Source organism: Delphinapterus leucas, chromosome 2 (assembly GCF_059928025.1).
Source record: "Delphinapterus leucas isolate spDelLeu-1000000601 "Yukka" chromosome 2, BTC_Dleu_Yukka2, whole genome shotgun sequence".
Lineage (NCBI taxonomy): Eukaryota > Metazoa > Chordata > Mammalia > Artiodactyla > Monodontidae > Delphinapterus > Delphinapterus leucas.
Genome location: NC_143130.1, coordinates 80276934 through 80294618, shown reverse-complemented (window position 1 = coordinate 80294618; position 17685 = coordinate 80276934). Strand labels below are relative to the sequence as shown.

The 17685-nt window shown below is 36.9% G+C and overlaps 1 protein-coding gene across 10 annotated transcripts in view; it reads left to right on the top strand.

The window, feature by feature from the left end:
- Window positions 1-17685, top strand: part of TCF12 (transcription factor 12) — a 380655-nt gene that overhangs the window by 243657 nt on the left and 119313 nt on the right. For all 10 annotated transcript variants that reach the window (XM_089907165.1, XM_022579593.3, XM_022579585.2 and 7 more), the window contains one exon: window positions 14825-14889. In XM_089907165.1, coding sequence (XP_089763291.1) covers window positions 14825-14889 — 65 coding nt within the window. The remainder of the gene's footprint in view (window positions 1-14824; window positions 14890-17685) is intronic.

Sequence of the window (17685 nt, the reverse complement as noted above, 5' to 3'; positions counted from 1 at the left end):
AGATACATGAAAAGCTGAGAGAATCAATTCCCAGCAGACTTATGCTACAATAACTGTTACAGTTCTTTAGGCATAGAGAATGTGACACCAGGCAGAAACTTGGATCTACACCAGTTTTTTCTGTAAAGGGCCAAATATCATGTATTTTAGGGTTTGTTGGTCAGACAGTCTCTGTCACAGCTACTCATCTCTGCCTTTGTAACACAACAGCAACCATAGATGATAGCTTTATTCCAGTAAAACTTTATTTATAAAATCTGGAAGCAGGCCAGCTTTGGTTCATGGGTTATAGTATACCAGCCCCTGATATATACAAAGAAATGAGGGCTCCAGAAATGGTAAAACTGAAAGTAAATATAGAAGACATATGCTTCCTCATTTTTAATCATACTATAAAATAACTGTAGGTCTAAGCAAAAATAGTAACACTGTATGTGGGGTATATAAAATATGTAAAAGCAAAAGACCTAACAACAATAACCCAAAGGATTGGAGGGAGGGTTTTGGAAGTATACTTTCGTAAGTTTCCTATGCTATTACATTATTACTTGAAAGTAGACCCTTTTAGCTAAAGATATATATTATAAATTGAGGGCAAACACTAAAAAAAAAAAAAAGTCGATAGTAGAGACTGAATGGAATACTTGATCCAAAAGCAGCCTGAAAAAGAAATAAAGAACAGATGAGACAAATAGAAAACATCCAACAAAAATGATAGATTTAAATCTGACCATATCAATAATCACATTAAATGTAAATAGTCAAAGCACACAGAGAAAAAAGAGATTGGAAAAAAAAGTTTTGACTTTTTTATTCTCTATCTTCTAGTGACTTTTGCACTTATTTTAAAGAATAGGTTCTTCCCTGCATGAAAATGTTTAAGTAGTGAACATCACATTTGTTTATACACTGTGGTAAACCTCCTCACAGTGTAACAATGCTAATTCCTCCTTTTTACCTAATAAGAATGGTCTGCCCCCTTGTCCCCCATGAGCTTCAGATAACAACCAAGGTATCTTGAACCAATGGCTTAGAACTATCAGACCCAACGTAATCTCCCATAACCATTTTTCCCAACTCCTGGAAAAAAAGGAATAAGCAAGTAAAGGATTACATGCAAGCCTGTCTACCCTGTTTCCTCTATGTTATAGAATCTCCAACTCTGTTAAAATTCACTTTAGGTTGTTCTTCTTTTATGCTTTCATTTCTTTTTTAATTCTTTACCACCTTTTTCATGCCTTGCATGCTTTTTTTGGTAAATCTTTTATCTTTATTTCAGTTGTGAACAGAAGCTTAATTGTTTGTGGCCCAGTGTACAGATTGTGCTAGAGAAATGCTCATTCATTAATGCTAAGGGAAGAGTGAAGCCATTAGCTTTTAATGAATTTTAATGAAATGAAAGGCATAAAGAATTTTAAAAACTTTGAAAGTATCCACAAGTTCTCTTTAAATTATTTCCCTGGAATCTACCTACTTCTCTATTTAAGACTTTTTCCTCAAGCACTGATATTCAAGCACAGGATACACATTCATGGATCTTCCAGTCAGTGTATTTTTCTTTAAAATAATAATTAATATTTCATTAGCCCTTATCTTGTGTTTTTCCCTATTTTAAGCATTTTGTATATTAATACATTTTAACCTCACAAAAACCCAATGAGGTAAAACTCTTATTATCCCATTGCAGCACTGAGACAACTAAGGGACAGAGAGGTTAGGTAATAATGTTAGTAAGAAGTGGAGTGGGAATTTAAACCCAGTTAGTCTGCATCCAGAGTCACTGTTTTTAACCACTGCCCCATGCCTCCTCTCTGATTTTATTATTACAATTTTTTCTTTACTTCCTTTATTCTTTAATTTCTTCCTTTGTTTCTCCCTTCAACAATTTTACACAGACATACTTTAACTTGATTTGCCATTTATAATGAGTTGGATTGTAAAAAAAAAAAAACCTCGGGCTTCCCTGGTGGTGCAGTGGTTGAGAATCTGCCTGCTAATGCAGGGGACACGGGTTCGAGCCCTGGTCTGGGAGGATCCCACATGCTGCGGAGCAACGAGGCCCGTGAGCCACAACAACTGAGCCTGCGCGTCCGGAGCCTGTGCTCCGCAACAAGAGAGGCCGCGATAGTGAGAGGCCTGCACACCACGATGAAGAGTGGCCCCCGCTTGCCACAACTAGAGAAAGCCCTCGCACAGAAACGAAGACCCAACACAGCAAAAATAAGTTAATTAATAAACTCCTACCCCCAATATCTTCTTTAAAAAAAAAAACAACTTATTTTGAGTAGTTTGACTAACAAATGAATGCTAGATTATAACCCATTGAGAATTCAAGGCAAGCCTTTACCTGTTTTCAAACTACAGAGGTCAGATGGCAGTAAATTGCAGTGTTGGAGGCCACTCAGTGAAAACTGAATGTGTCATATTCTACCCTCAGAGTTCCCATCATGTAGCAAGAACCTTATTTAAATCTTAGTAGACCATAATGGGGATTTAAGGCTTTCTTTTGGGCTTTCTACATCTGTTTTAAGAAAACAGAATAGAATAGTCTCCTTCATTTGCTCCACATCTGTACATTTTCTGTGGTGTACCAAATGTGTTTACCTTTCTACGTTGTATCGGTGAAGGGTGTTGCGCCCCAGTGAAAAGTCTTATTACCATTTAGAGGTTTTCTTAATTTGAGTAGATTGAAGTCTTAATAATTCTGAGTATATTAACTTCGGCTTCCTATATTCAACATACCATATTCATGGTTTAAATATCTCAAAATGTATTAAACTGATGAACTGCCTATATACTTCACTTTTACTTTTTTATTTATATTTTTGTATATAAATTTATTTATTTTTGGCTGTGTTGGGTCTTCGTTGCTGCACACGGGCTTTCTCTAGTTGCAGCGAGCGGGGGCTACTCTTCGTTGCAGTGCACAGCCTTCTCATTGTGGTGGCTTCTCTTGTTCCCTCTTGTTGCGGAGCACGGGCTCTAGGCACGTGGGCTTCAGTAGTTGTGGCTCGCGGTCTCAGTAGTTGTGGCTTGCGGGCTCTAGAGCTCAGGCTTTGTTGTTGTGGCGCACGGGCTTAGTTGCTCCGCGACATGTTGGGGTCCTCCTGGACCAGGGCTCGAACCCGTGTCCCCTGCATTGGCAGACGTATTCTTAACCACTGAGCCACTAGGGAAGCCCTATACTTCATTTTATAACCATACGTCATCATTATTCCAAAAGTCTCTACATTTTTTAGCAGCTTGTCTTCTTCCTTTTATGGAAGAAGCCCTCCTGGCTCTCATTTCCATGCTTGTTTCATTTCACTACCCTGTTTCTGATCAGATAGTTGGTGAATGGTGGCAGTTCCATTGACTAGGTCCTTTTTTTCTATTCCAGTTCTCGCTGTCAAGGGAAACTAGCTAATTAACAATCATTTATTATCTGCTATTTTAGAGCATAGTTCTCTTAAACTGTCTCTCTGCCTCCATGTGGCTGTATGCCATAGATACAGCCTTGGACTAGAATCTGTTCCTGGCATGCAAACAACACAAGTCTTGAATTCCAGTCCAGTGTTCCCTGAACAAGTGGCATCTGCCTTCTGGTCCCTGGATGCCATAAAAGAACAGACTCAGACAGTGACCTTGCCTGATTAAGGCCACGGTTTAAATTAAAACAGCCAAAATACAGAAAGATGTGAGAAAATCATGGGAATTAACAATAATGAGCTTCATGTTCTGTTTATCATTGTATGATACAAGAAATTTCTGAGAGAAAACATTCATACAAGGATTTGATGAAAGCAGAGACAGTATGTCAGAAGGAGTAGATTATTTAAGTGTATGATTACCAAGATAGTTTGATAACAATGCTACTCTCTCTTCCCCCAGCCCAATTTTTTGGTGATGTGATTTTTACCTGATTTTCTTTTTTTTCTTTATTTTTGGGGTAAGAAGAGCAGACAAGATTGAGGTGTGATGAAGGATTGGCTCAGTAGGATTGGCTAGAAAGTTGTAAAGCATCAATTGAATTATTTCAAATCCTTTTTTATTTAAGAAAGGCATAAACATTAAGATACAAAAGTTACCTGATTATTTTTAGAGAACACATAGTCACCATGTTTTCTTCTGAAATGCAGCCAAAGATGAAGAGATAATTCCTAGTTCTATAATTTGTTGAATTGCTGTAAAAATGAAATGTCTTTGTTTCTAAGTTTTAAACAACATAAGGTTGGGGAAATGAGAAAACACACTTAAATTCTGAATCTAAGGCAAAGCAACAATGCAGTACAGATGTGAATATGTTTTCAGATACAATTTAGAAAAGCAATTATTAAGTAAAATGTCTGAGAGAAGTGTTTAGATTTTGATCTACCTGTAATGAGTACCTTGGTATGGATTCTGTGTATGGCACAATTGGACCATGAAATGGTCCAGAAAGTTTTGAAAAATGACTAAAATTGATCAAATGTATTTTCTTATTCTACTCTGTTCATTCATTCCTAATTTCTACCTACCTACTTACCTCACCGTCTCATATTGAATCCTGCATTTTAGTATTCTCTCTGGCATTCCAGTGTCTGAAAGGCAAACTGTTTTGTATAAACCTTCTCATCCTTGTCTATTTGTTTATATTTAATTTGTGAATCTGATTTTTAGGAGGAGGGATGGAGAGAATTGGGAAGGGTAGCTGGATTGGTGAATGTTTGCACCCTGGACTGCTTCATCTCAGGTTTTATTCTCAATAAGTCATTTCTGAAGTCTATTCAAATTGCCCAGGTCTGACTGTGTGTTCTTATCAAGGATAATGAGATCCTTTCTTGGTGCCGTAGCTATTCTGCAGGATTGATTGGGAAGATGCTTATATTTCTGATGCCTGTCACAGGAAGTTGGTGCAAAGTTAAGATGGAATAAGTGATGAGATAAAGACTGGGTTAGAAAACTGATTACAACTGGGAACTTGCTAATCACTGACCTCTTTAGGGATCCTCTGGTTTATCACTAATCTCACTCACGCTTGGCATTTTCCTGTGCTGCTGCCTCATCATTCATAGCTGTGTGAGTAATCTGGCACAGAGTGAACAAGAGGAGGGCATAGAGAGTCCAGCAGCTGTGCTTGTTGGCACTAGATATTTAAATATCTTCAATGTAGCCAGCAGCGTGCTTGGCACAAATGTTAGCCAATAATACTTAAATAAATTGTTGTGAAGAAAATAGGCAAGCATTTATGTTTAAAACCCTCCCTCTCTTTCCTTCCCTTTAAAAAAAAAATCTGTTAGTTTGAGTTCCTTTTTAGATTTTTTTTCCTGTAAGTTTAAACAGGTTGCTACCAGAATGAAGACTGTAGTTCTGATATTTAGCATCATCCTAGGTTCTTTCAGAAAAGAATTTCCAACTACTTTATAAGCATTAATTAAATTGTGCAGGCCTGTGTGAGGTACATGTTACTGAGTTGGTTTTCCTAAAAGAGTGAGTTGGGGCCATTGATGTCTAGTGACTTGTAACTTGCCCAGTTCACTCAGTGAGAGAAAAGCAAGAGCCAAGACATGAATCCAGTGATCAGAATTCCTAAGTCTCTGCTTAGATATACTCAATGGCATTACAGGTTTCCACACTTTGTAGGATAGTATTTTATGTTTCTCCAAGAGGTCACTGTGATTCAAATTATATGAAACCTTTGGTAGTGTTCACCCACAAAAAGGGAGGGAAAGCTTCTCTGTAAGTACAGAGGATTAGGTAATTAATGAGTTTTCAGAGATACCCAAGGGGGAGGAGGATATTCTGCTCATAAAACTGTGATCAAATTTAGATTTGTGCCCAAATATTTAGATTTGCCTATGTAAGGATTTTATATTGTTTCTCTGAAAACTAAATATAGAAAAGCTCTCATGATTTATATACTGAAATATTTCATTTTGAATCATGGTAATGTTGATCTAGGTAATTTTTGAAGCATCCAGGAATTCTCTTTCTAAGTTAAGCCTTTATCTTTTGAGAAAAACAGTCTCATGCTGCTCGTTTAAAATATAGTGATGCAGTTTTTTATTTAATGGATTTTGAGTTTGAATGTAAATCAATATGCCTGAATGAACATTGAGATAATACTGGGTTTCAGTCAAATAGGGAAACTATTAGTTCTAATTTGTGCTGTTACTCATAAAGTCAACAGTTATTTCTTGAGTAATATCTACTCATTAAAATTACTAAATTTTGCTGGAAATTTTCAAGTATTCACTGGACTGCTGCAGAAATAAATGCTGAGCCAGCTACATCTTCCATAATATCTTTTTCTGTAGTCATTCCCTCATAAAAACATTATTTTGCATTGGTAGGAAAAGAGCACATACAGCTAAGAGGGTATTATAGGTCAGGTTTCTCCAGCCAGTAGATTGAGATCTACAGGAGATCTTGAAAATTTATTGTCATATCTCAGAGCTTCCTTCAATCACTCCTTGGCATTAACAGGATATCTAGTAGGATGAAGAATACAGCTAGCAGTGCAACCAGCAGTGTAAGTAAAGCACCTTTCACAGTGCGTTGCACGTAACAGCTAGTCAGCAAATTCCGACAGCAACCTCAAGACTTTGAGAGTGAAGAAGAGGCAGTGGAAGCGTCCTACACTGCTGTGTACCCTAAGGAAGGTTCAGCAAAGCAGCTGGAGAGTCCGTGAGCCAAAGATGGTCAACAAAGTAATGCCATGTCTCCTGGGAAGGGGTGTGCTTTACTTTCCCCACCATACTCTGTCAAATGTGTTGAAAGCAAGTGGGCCTCAGTACAAAAGCAGTCATAGATTCTAGAGCACAGCAGCTGGAGCAGTTCCCCAAAGGAGCTGACTTCAGGGAGTTAGTTACATTCCCCAAAGTAGGAGTTCTGCAAGGTGTGTTCTCATGGCTGGCAGAGCAATTAATTTTTTAAAAATTGTTTTAAACATATACAGACAAATCCCTGCATTGGCCACACAAAACAATCTCTCAGGATGTCATTATGTAACCTCTGATCTTGTCCAACTTGTTTATTCTTATAGACTAGGAAACTGAGGCCCAGAAAGACATGATAAGAATAAATACTTTTATAACAAGCACTTGAAGCAAGAGTAACATCATCATGTGCCATTTGTGAGAACTGAAAAGAATAGCTATTACCTGTGAGTGTAACCAGCATAACTGCCCATGTTCTCATTATACCCAGAGCCAACCTCTGGAGTAGTTGGGCTTTGCTGCCAATTATTTTTGGAACGATTTGTCATCATTCCCTCTTTCAGCTGGAATACGTTTCATATGCAGTGCTAAATCAGTTGATTGGTAGAGGCTGCTTGGAGGGCTCAATAGAGAAAAAATTTTATACTGTATTTGGGATCCACTAAATGTCTTTGTATATGATTAGAATATAAGAATTGTGTCCTAAACCTCCAATGGAAAATAATGCAGTATAGTATGCTGTTAAGAATTTGGTGTCAGATAGCCCTACATTCTAGTCTTTCATCTACTTAGTCTGTGACCTTGAGCAAATTATTTTTCCTCATTAGTGCAATGGGGATTTAATAGTACGTACCTCAGTGGGTCAGGACAATTAAAGCCATCACTACCTTTCATCTGGATTATTTCAGTAAGTCTTCTAATTGGTCTTCCTGCTTTCATACTTGTTCCACCATAATTTATTCTCCACACAGCAGCCACAGTGATACTTTTAAGATGTGGATCATCTTTTCAATAAAACAGTACTGAAGTCAATTGGATATCCCTACGGGAAAAAGTTGTACCTTGACCCCCTACCAACATAAAAACCAAATTCAGATTTGAGTCTGTGAAAGATTAAGCTTTTAGAAAAAAACATAGAAAAATAGATTTGTAACCTTGGAACAGGCAGAGATTCTTAAACAGTGCACACACCAAAGAATGTTAACCATAAAGGGGAAAATGCACAAATTGGACTATGTTAAAATGAAGAATTTATGTTTATTAAAGATATCATTAAGAGAGTGAAAAGGCAGCCTACATAAAATATTTATATAGCTACAATAAAAGGTTTTGTATCAAAAATACGTGGACTCCTACAAATCAGCAAGTAAATGACAAATAATCCAATAGGAAAAAAGTGAGCAAAAAATGTGAATAACCATTTCACCATAAAACACCTGAATGTCTAATAAACATGAATTCCTTGTGATTCACCAGTAGTAACTTGGCTGCTAAAAATGTCTATTAAGTCTCCCACTGCATTAATAAACAGATTTGCAACAAAAGAGCTAATCGTTACACAAATCTCTTTACTAATAAGAATGCTGGAATGTTATATAATATTCTGCAGAGTTTTTATTTTACTGTTGGAAATTCTATTTTCTGAGAGTTCTCCCTCACCATCCTTACACTTTGGCTTTTTAGTGTTATTCTTAAAATGTGGGTGATACAAAGTAGAAGGCAATCATCAGTGGACCTTTTTTTGGTGAGACTCTGTGTTCAAAGTAGTACTGCTTTGGGTGGGAGTTGGACTAGGTATCCTCTGAAGTCTCATTGAAAAATGAGTCTTTGATCCTGGGAAAGGTCATTTGGTCTTACTTGGTATTTATAATTACTCAGAAATGATGTAGGGGTCCTTTAATTCACCTGCACTTCAAGGAGTTTCCAAAATCAGAGTTTACTTTTACCCTGCTTAAAATCTGAACCCTTACAACCAGGGTTCCCAAAATTGGGTGTGTACATTCCATCAACATAAGTGACCTGCCAAGAGGATTCCTGTCATTTCGCTTCTTTCCTCCACTCCTCTGGGAGTGGACATGCCTTCAATTTTTGAGGTGGAGTAAGCGTTAGAAATTTCTGGTCATGTTCTTCCTACCCCTCTTTTCTGGGGCTTCCAAGTATTTAGCATAAATTCAGATAGGTTAGGGTAACGTGATGAATCAAAGATGAAATTTAAAGTAATTTTATTTAAGGAAATGAAATCCTGCATTTACAATAGAAAAATCACTTATATAAGTAAAGGATAGGATGACTTGGTTTCTGTGGTTCAATTTTTTTTTTTTTAGTCTAATTTGTGCCCCAAAAGGTAGTATGACTGTTAAAATAAAAAAAACCCAGTATATTCTTGACGGCACTTACGGAGTAATGAAATGCAGACAGAGTTGTAAAGGAAGGCAGGTTTCCATGTTTCTCTTCTTTTGTGTCTTCTTATATTTCCTTTCCTTTTTGCCATTTTGTGTTTTTAGTCCTTACTTTCTATCCCCTTCTTTTTCTTTGCCGATTAGGGGGAAAGGGCATTTAATGGCTTTTGAAAAAAAATCAGTGAGCTCTATCTCTCTATCAGATGAAAGATGGGATCCTCTTTATATTTGGTTCTCACCGCACTAGAAACTTCCAAGACTAGCTAGATTCTCACTCTTTAGGCCTTGGGCAAAGGAAGCGTGTTCAGCTCTGACCTTAGAGTTTACTCAGGTGTTTGATCAACTTGTCCCAATCAGTACGTATCTGTTTTATCCTTGAGACTGATTGTTCTCACAGCCTTCGGATGGCATGATCTGGGTCTAAATGAAAACCAATTTGACAACTCTTAAGCTGTGCGTAGGGCAGAATACAGCTTATCTCCCAGACCACTTTTGTTTGAAAATCACTTGCCTTAAAAGGCTGTATTGTTCTCACATGGGCCACCTACTCAGAAGACCCATCTTCTGTGAAATGGTGGGTAGTTTCATCTCCACCTTTAGTATGATCAGAAGGTACGTATTACTCCATTCAGGTTTGAATAGGGGTCCCCTTCCTCATTCAGTAGGCCTTATGGATTGTGTCAGCCCCAGGCAATTGTCTGTCCACTCTTCTGGAACCACCCACAGTGTGTTTTGGATCTGAACCTCAAGACGCCTGACCTTAATTGTGAAACTTGTTTTTCATCCAAGTAAGGTATAAACTTTTCTACTTGTTGACACCTATTAAGGGCACAGGCTTGGGTCTTCATCTCATAACCCCACCATCTGTCAGATTGACTAACCCATAAATGTTTGATGGAATTTATCAAACTCAAATTCTTCCATCTAGTCAACTCTTGGATATTTGTGATTGGGTTGGGGAGGAATGGGTTGGCAAGGAATAGGAATGAACTGTGCCTGTCAATCCTCAGCCTCAACTTGACTGTTGATTGTGTCCTATGCCAAAAGAATGTAGGTAAAATTATCTTTTGAAGAGTTCTTTATAAACTAATATTAACATTAGTTTGTATTTTTGGAGCTTAGGCAAGCAATGGAGAGTTGCAACTTACTGTTGTGAAATGTATGTTTTTGCTACGGAACAAGACAACTTAGAATTCTTTTTTTTTTTTTTTTTTTTTTGGTGGTACGCGGGCCTCTCACTGTTGTGGACTCTCCCGTTGCGGAGCACAGGCTCCGGACGCGCAGGCTTAGCGGCCATGGCTCATGGGCCCAGCCGCTCCGCGGCATGTGGAATCTTCCCGGACCGGGGCACGAACCCGTGTCCCCTGCGTTGGCAGGCGGACTCTCAACCACTGTGCCACCAGGGAAGCCCAGAATTCTTTTTTTTTAATTCCAAGAAAATTTGTTATAGTAATGACTGCCTCAAATAGTTCATACATCTTATACAAACAACTGGGTAAAATAATTTCTTGAATCAGTAATTTGCTATTTCTTGAACAATTGTTATAAATCCTATCCAAATTAGTCAAACTCATCTGTCATATCTTGAGCATTTCTCAGTTTGGGGTCAGAAAATACTGAGTCTGATTAATGTAAACCATGTAATTCTAGGTACTCAAAATACTTTTGCACACAAAATATTTATGAAATACGTGTTTGGCTTGATATACAAATATGTATATAAATGTATATCTTTCAATACATGTTGCTCTTCTCCTAGTGTTGAGGTTCTTATCTCAGAGTGGAGTCTAGAGACTCCCAGAATGGAAGGAAAATCAGTGAACTTGGACAGGGAGAAAATTGTCATTTTTATTTTTCCAGTCTCCAAGTAAAATTTAGCATTTCCTTCAATTTTGAATGAGGGTAGCAAAACAGTCCTGATAGTATCTATGATTTTTATCACTAATAGAACAGATATTCTCATAGTATAATATAGTTGTTGCAGATATCTTTAAACTGTCATTTATGATTTGAAATTACCATTGTTACTAGGCCTGGTTCTAGATCTAACTATTTAATGTGTTAATTAAAAGGCACATGTATTACTATGCAGCAAATTTCTTTAACATTTTAATAACATACCAGTTTACTTTACAATGCTACATATTTTGCTTTGTACTTTTAAAAACATTATTGTGAAGACTGCCAAAGAGGCCCAGGATGCATACACGCCCACACACAAATAAAACCCCTCTGCTAGAATATCCCAGTAAAATTTTTATAATATTTTCTCATAGGTGTTTCAAGAGAAATTAGATATACATTAAGTTACTAATAGTGGATAAATTGTATTCAGCTGATGTTTACTGTTAAACTTGTCCACATACTGTAATTTATGTATAATATTTATGTAAAAGTAGTAACCCCATAATACAGTAGTGAGAAGTTTTTCTTATTTGTCAGACACCTAAGATTAAACAAAAAGACATAGGATTCATTTTAATTCATGAAAAAAGTTCTTGTGAAAAGTAATTTTGAAAGAATTAAAGATTATTGTCTTTTAAATCTCAGACTGAGTATGCATTATTATATTTCAGGAGTACCCAGACTTCTAAGTCCCTAAGAAATAAATAGTTCCTAACAAATTAAAGGTGAAATAAAAATGTATTTACATTTTGGAATCTCATTTGAATTAGGTTCATTGTCATTTTAAAAACAAACTACCAACTTTCCATTTCAGAAGGAACTTTTACTTTGAAATATTTTGAGCTTATATTAAATGAGTTTTCATTCTCTCTGGTTTGAATATCCTCTGAAAAGAAGTTTAGAAATTTTAATAGGCACAGGCAGTAAGTTTTAAAACTTGACATTTTCTTAAACAGTCTATCTGATGGGTAGCCTCCACACAGATACTTAAATTAAGATTGTATTTGAAATCTGTACTTTATTAAAAAACAGACCTAATATTGATCTCTCACTCTGTTCCCTTTACCACCTCAACAATTAAAAAAAAGATTCCTTACTAGTATATTTGAGTGAAAGTATAACAGTTGTTGCTTAGTTTCAAGTCTTTACTGGTTGTTTGAGATAACGTTTCAGGAAGAATTTACAAGGTAAAAAGGACTTGGTGAGTATTTCAACTATTAATAAGTTGATAGTGTATTGTGAATGACAACTCATTGGCATAGTCTTTTTTTTTTAAACTTTATGATATTGGTTTAAAATGTTACTGTCTCCCAATTCTGTCCTGCCAAGTGTATGAGACATGATTTGTTGTGTTTTTCTTTTCATAAATTTATTTTATTTCATTTTATTTTTGGCTGCATTGGGTCTTTGTCGTTGCACGCGGGCTTTCTCTAGTTGCGGCGAGCGGGGGCTGCTTTTCATTGTGGTGTGTGGGCTTCTTATTGCAGTGGCTTCTCTTGTTGCAGAGCAGTTGCTCTAGACACACGGGCTTCAGTAGTTGTGACTCACAGGCTCAGTAGTTGTGGCTCACGGGCTCTAGAGTACAGGCTCACTAGTTGTGGTGCACAGGCTGAGTTGCTCCGCGGCGTGTGGGATCTTCCCGGACCAGGGCTCGAACCCGTGTCCCCTGCATTGGCAGGCGGATTCTTAACCACTGTGCCACCAGGGAAGCCCCATGATTTGTTTTTAAAGGCAACATTTTCTTAAAATTGAAGACATGTATGAGAATGATTTTTAACATCTCATAAACTTGTTTAATGTAGTTGATTAATAAAGTACTACCTGCAAATCATAGATGTGGGCTGTTCTTTATTTTTTCCCAGTGATCTGTCTGCCTGTTATGGTGTGTTGGCATATCCCTTCAGTCTCTTCCATATTCTTGGTCTGGCAGGGAGGGGTGTGTGTCAGAATTGCAAATGCATAATCCTTTAAGGATTTTGTGAAGCCACATTCCAAGAGTTGAAGTGTAGAATCTAAAACTGTGAGATATCACCTTGATTTTTATAAGTGGTCTTACTTGTGAAGGATATATTTAAAGAGTTAGAAATGTTTTTCTTTTTAATTTCATATGTGTATTTTGCAAATTAAAATTCTTTACGTAGAACATACTACTTGGTGGTGATAATGTGAGGCAACTAGACCACATTAATTAACCTGTTCTCATAAATCAGCATTTTTATGTGTTGGCATTGCTTCACGTGAAATAGGTGCTTCATCAGGAACAGACAGTAAGTGCATCTTAAGACATATGCTGTAATATCCTAATGGGCCCAGAAATTATACTCCTAATTATTAAAGTGTTTTCTAATAACTAACTTTGTTATTGGAAGAATTATTTTGTATATCTAAAGGTTCAGTAGATGCCAAGTTCAGGTTGTAAGATTTCTACATCAGTTGGCCAGTTGAATACATCAGTGGGGTGCATACATCAATGAAAATGATAGAATATTAGTACATATGTCTCTAAGTTTTTTTTAAATTATGCACCCTATCGGTAAACAATTTTCAGCATCCCATCTATGTGTGCAGTTTTTTAAATTAATAAACTATACATTTTTATATAATCACAAGCTGATATCTCAGTGTATAGTATACAATTATGGTGACTTCATATAGCCTCAATAATTTTAAATATTTTGGATAACTTGTCAGATTTAATTACATTGTGTTTTTTTACCCTGAAATGAAGAAAAAGAATTAGCTGTGCCATTGTCATTTTCACTTGTATCTCTGTCTTTGATATTAACATCAAACTGTGATCCTTGCAGAAATCTTTTTAAGCAACATGTCTATTTGTGAAAGACTGTTTAGTTTAAAACTATATACTGTTTGAAAATTGGCTTTACTGAACTTACTTAAACTCATGTGTATTGAAAAGTAAACGAGTAAGAACACTGCTGTCAATTGTCAGCACTGTGAGACACCTGCTCTCCCTCTCAAGCTGGCCTATACCATTCCTGATACTTAGCCATCAGCTTTTGAACTGTAAATATAATCCCAACAGGAATTCTTATACATTTCGGGGAAGAGTATAAATTGGCATGACAACTTCAGAGAAAGGTAATACTTATGAAGTTGAAAGTGTGCATTGTTTAACCCAGCAGTTCCACTTCTTTGTGTCTATCCTGGAGAAACTATTATGTGTGTATAGGACGTGCAAGGATATTTGTTTAAGCATTATTCATGATAACTAGAAAAAAAAGCAGAAACTGTTTTTCTATTTTTCAGTAGGAGAATAGATCAACTGTGGTTTTATTTGTATAATGGGACATTTTATAGCAGTAAAAAATGAATGAACTAGGTGTTTACTTTTAACATATATCTCAAGATATATACCATGTAACCCCATCTGTTTAAATGTATTCAACACAAATAGTAATGTATATTGTTTGAATACATGAATATGTACTAAAAGATTCAAAATATACATGGGAATCATACCAGTTTTATGATAGTGGTTACCTTGTGGTCTGGGGTGAGATGTGAACTGTATCTTTACTGTTTCAATTTCTCAGAGAGAAGGAAAGGGGAGAGTGTTCAATCTGAAGCAAATACGGGAAAACATTCTCACTTGTGGGTATATGAATCATACTATTGGCTCTATAGATATCCATGCTTTTGAATTTTTTTTTCATTATTTCACATGACTGGAATGGTAGTAAGCTTTTTAAGTCTTATTTATTGGATTTTTGTCTTCTTGTTTCTCATTGGTTCTCTGTACTTCCATGAATGGTCTAGAAGTTGAATTGACTGTGTGTCAGTAAATGAGGATTTTTATATGGAGCTATTTTCCTTCTTTTACAGGAAAAACTTCAGAGAGGGGCTCATTTTCCCTGTACAGCAGAGATACTGGATTACCAGGCTGTCAAGTAAGTTAATAAATAACAAAAGCAATGAGATAATTTTTTAACACATAGATAAAGACTTTAACAGAGGAGGTAGAAATTTATCCAATTTATTTCACCATTATTTGTGCATTTAATTTGTGACTAAATGTGGTGGGTTTTTAGTAATTAAACATATTTTCTTTTTTTCTGCTCCTCTGCTTAAAATGGTTTCCCCTCCACAGTTCACCAGATTTTCTTTCTCTAGCATCAAAGAATTTCATAACTCACCTTCATTTTAACTGGAGGCAAAGTAGCAATTAGCTTCCTACCTTCTTCCAAGATGCTTATTTCTGAAAATGATGTTTGTTTATTTCCTCATGAAAAGAACAGTGTTGCTGATAGAGTACAAGAAGAACATAAAATTGCTCTGTGTAGCTTGACCATCCTATGTTAAACTTACTAATGTTGGAAGTACTTTCATTTCAACTTGTTACCAAACTCAGGTCTGGCTGCTTGCTGCTTGAAAATCAATACCTGAGGGGCAGGTGTTGGTAGAAAGGAAGATTGCTTTTAATCAGACAGCTGGCAGTCTGGGGAGAAGGCAGACTTGTGTCCCCCTCAAAACTAACTCCGAAGATTCTGCTCAGCCAAGACAGTTTTTAAAGGGGAAAAAAGAGGAAGTAATCTCAGTTAATCATTGAGATAAGGGATCAGAGTCATTGCCATCCCCCACTGCATGTAGTCTTGTTGACTTCTTGTGATCTTTCTTTAGATGCTGTCTTGTTCACAAGTTTGTTCACACAGTTTGTTCATGAGATTACTAAAGGGGAAACTAGGGGAGAGGTCTGGTCATCTGTTTATTACTTATTCTTCATTTCTTCTTCTTTGATCTATGGGAAGAACCAACAGGTTAGGCAAGGTATTGTGTCATCAAAAGATCTGAAAACTGCTTGGGCCAGAGATGACCAGACCATGGCGAATGCCTGGTTTAAGGGTAGTTATAATATAGCTTTGCTAAAGTGACAAGACACACGGGGTTTCCTGTTGAGGGCAGTTTCTTGCAAAGTGCTGCTTGCAAATCTACATGCAATTTTTTGAGCTTCCTACAGTCTCTTTGACTTGGAGTCTTTCTTTCAGCTCTTGCATATTCCTTAGCATGTTGCATTTGTACTAATGGCCATTTTCTCTGCTTCTTTCCCCACATCTTTACACTGAGAATCCTACACACTCAGTTTGCCAGATTCCCATCAGTGTCAAGCCAGAAAGCATACAAAGGAAAGGCAGAATATATTAAATTAGTTTTCTGCTGTCTGCATGCCTTTCATGAGACCCACCCTAATTTTAGACATAGGCACTTAACTGTCATACTAACAGTATTACTTCATTTAATACCTACCCCATAATTATGCCTTTCAGAATCAGAATACCTAGGTTCAAATCCCATCTCTGCGAGTTTCTGACCTGTGGTTCTAAGGCAAGTCATTTAACCTTAAATCCCATCTCTGTAATGACTTCTTCATTTGAAAAATAGAATTAGCAATTTTTTCCCACATACTTTGTAAGTCTCTGAAGGCTAAACTGCATGTACTTGAAAGGGAAAGACAGTATTTTACAAAATGAATGCATATTTTAAAATGTTTCTATTCATATAACCCACCAAAAAAAGCTATTCTGAGTCCTTAATATTATTTTTAAGAAACCAAAAAGATTGAGAACCACTGGTCTAATGTTAACACTACTGCTAAACTTGAGGAAAAAAAACTGTTGTAAGGTCTTTGAAATTACAGCTGAAGCTGTTAAATTATTGTTAATGCTTATATTAATTAATGATTTTTCACTTAACATTTTTTATACTCCCTTGGCAAAGGTGTTGCTATTTAGTTAGAATCAGTGATAAGCTCCATTTATGTAATTCTCCAATTTTGCAAAGATGAATCTTAACAGTTTTTTGTTTGTTTGTTTGTTTTAAATGTTGAGCCTTCTTTTAATTTATTTTCATTTTTGGCTGTGTTGGGTCTTCGTTTCTGTGCGAGGGCTCTCTCTAGTTGTGGCAAGCGGGGGCCACTCTTCATCGCGGTGTGCTGGCCTCTCACTGTTGTGGCCTCTCTTGTCACGGAGCACAGGCTCCAGACGCACAGGCTCAGTAGTTGTGGCTCACGGACCTAGATGCTCCGCGGCATGTGGGATCCTCCCAGACCAGGGCTCGAACCCGTGTCCCCTGCATTGGCAGGCAGATTCTCAACCACTGCGCCACCAGGGAAGCCTGACAGTTTTTACCAGTGATTAATATGTGTTTATACCAGATTTAATTCTCATATCAAAACATTTATTCAAACCTAGATGCATAGCACTCTAATAATAATTGTTATCATTTACTGAGCACTAACTAAGCCAGGCATTGAATACACATTTAATCTGCCCCCCCCTCCTTTTTTTTTTGGCCATACCCATAGCCCATGAGATCTTAGTTTCCTGACCAGGGATTGAACCCAGGCCCTCAGCAGTGAAAGCCCGGAATCCTAACCAATAGGCCACCAGGGAACTCCCACATATACTCCTTTTAACAACACCCATTTTGCAGGTTAGAAAATGAGTGTTCCCCAGAGGTATCAGTAATTTGCTCAATGCCGTATACCTAGCAAGTGATAAACCTTCTAAACTCCTGCTTGATGTTTTTAGCCTTGATGTAATTATACTGCAGGTAAGAATCCCTTACCTCCCTCTCATTTTAATTTGTTCAGTCATGGAGGGGCCTGAGAATTTCTATTTTTAACAACTACCCCAGGTGATTTTAATTCACATCGACTGGGAATTATGCTTTGAGACACCCAGTTCCTC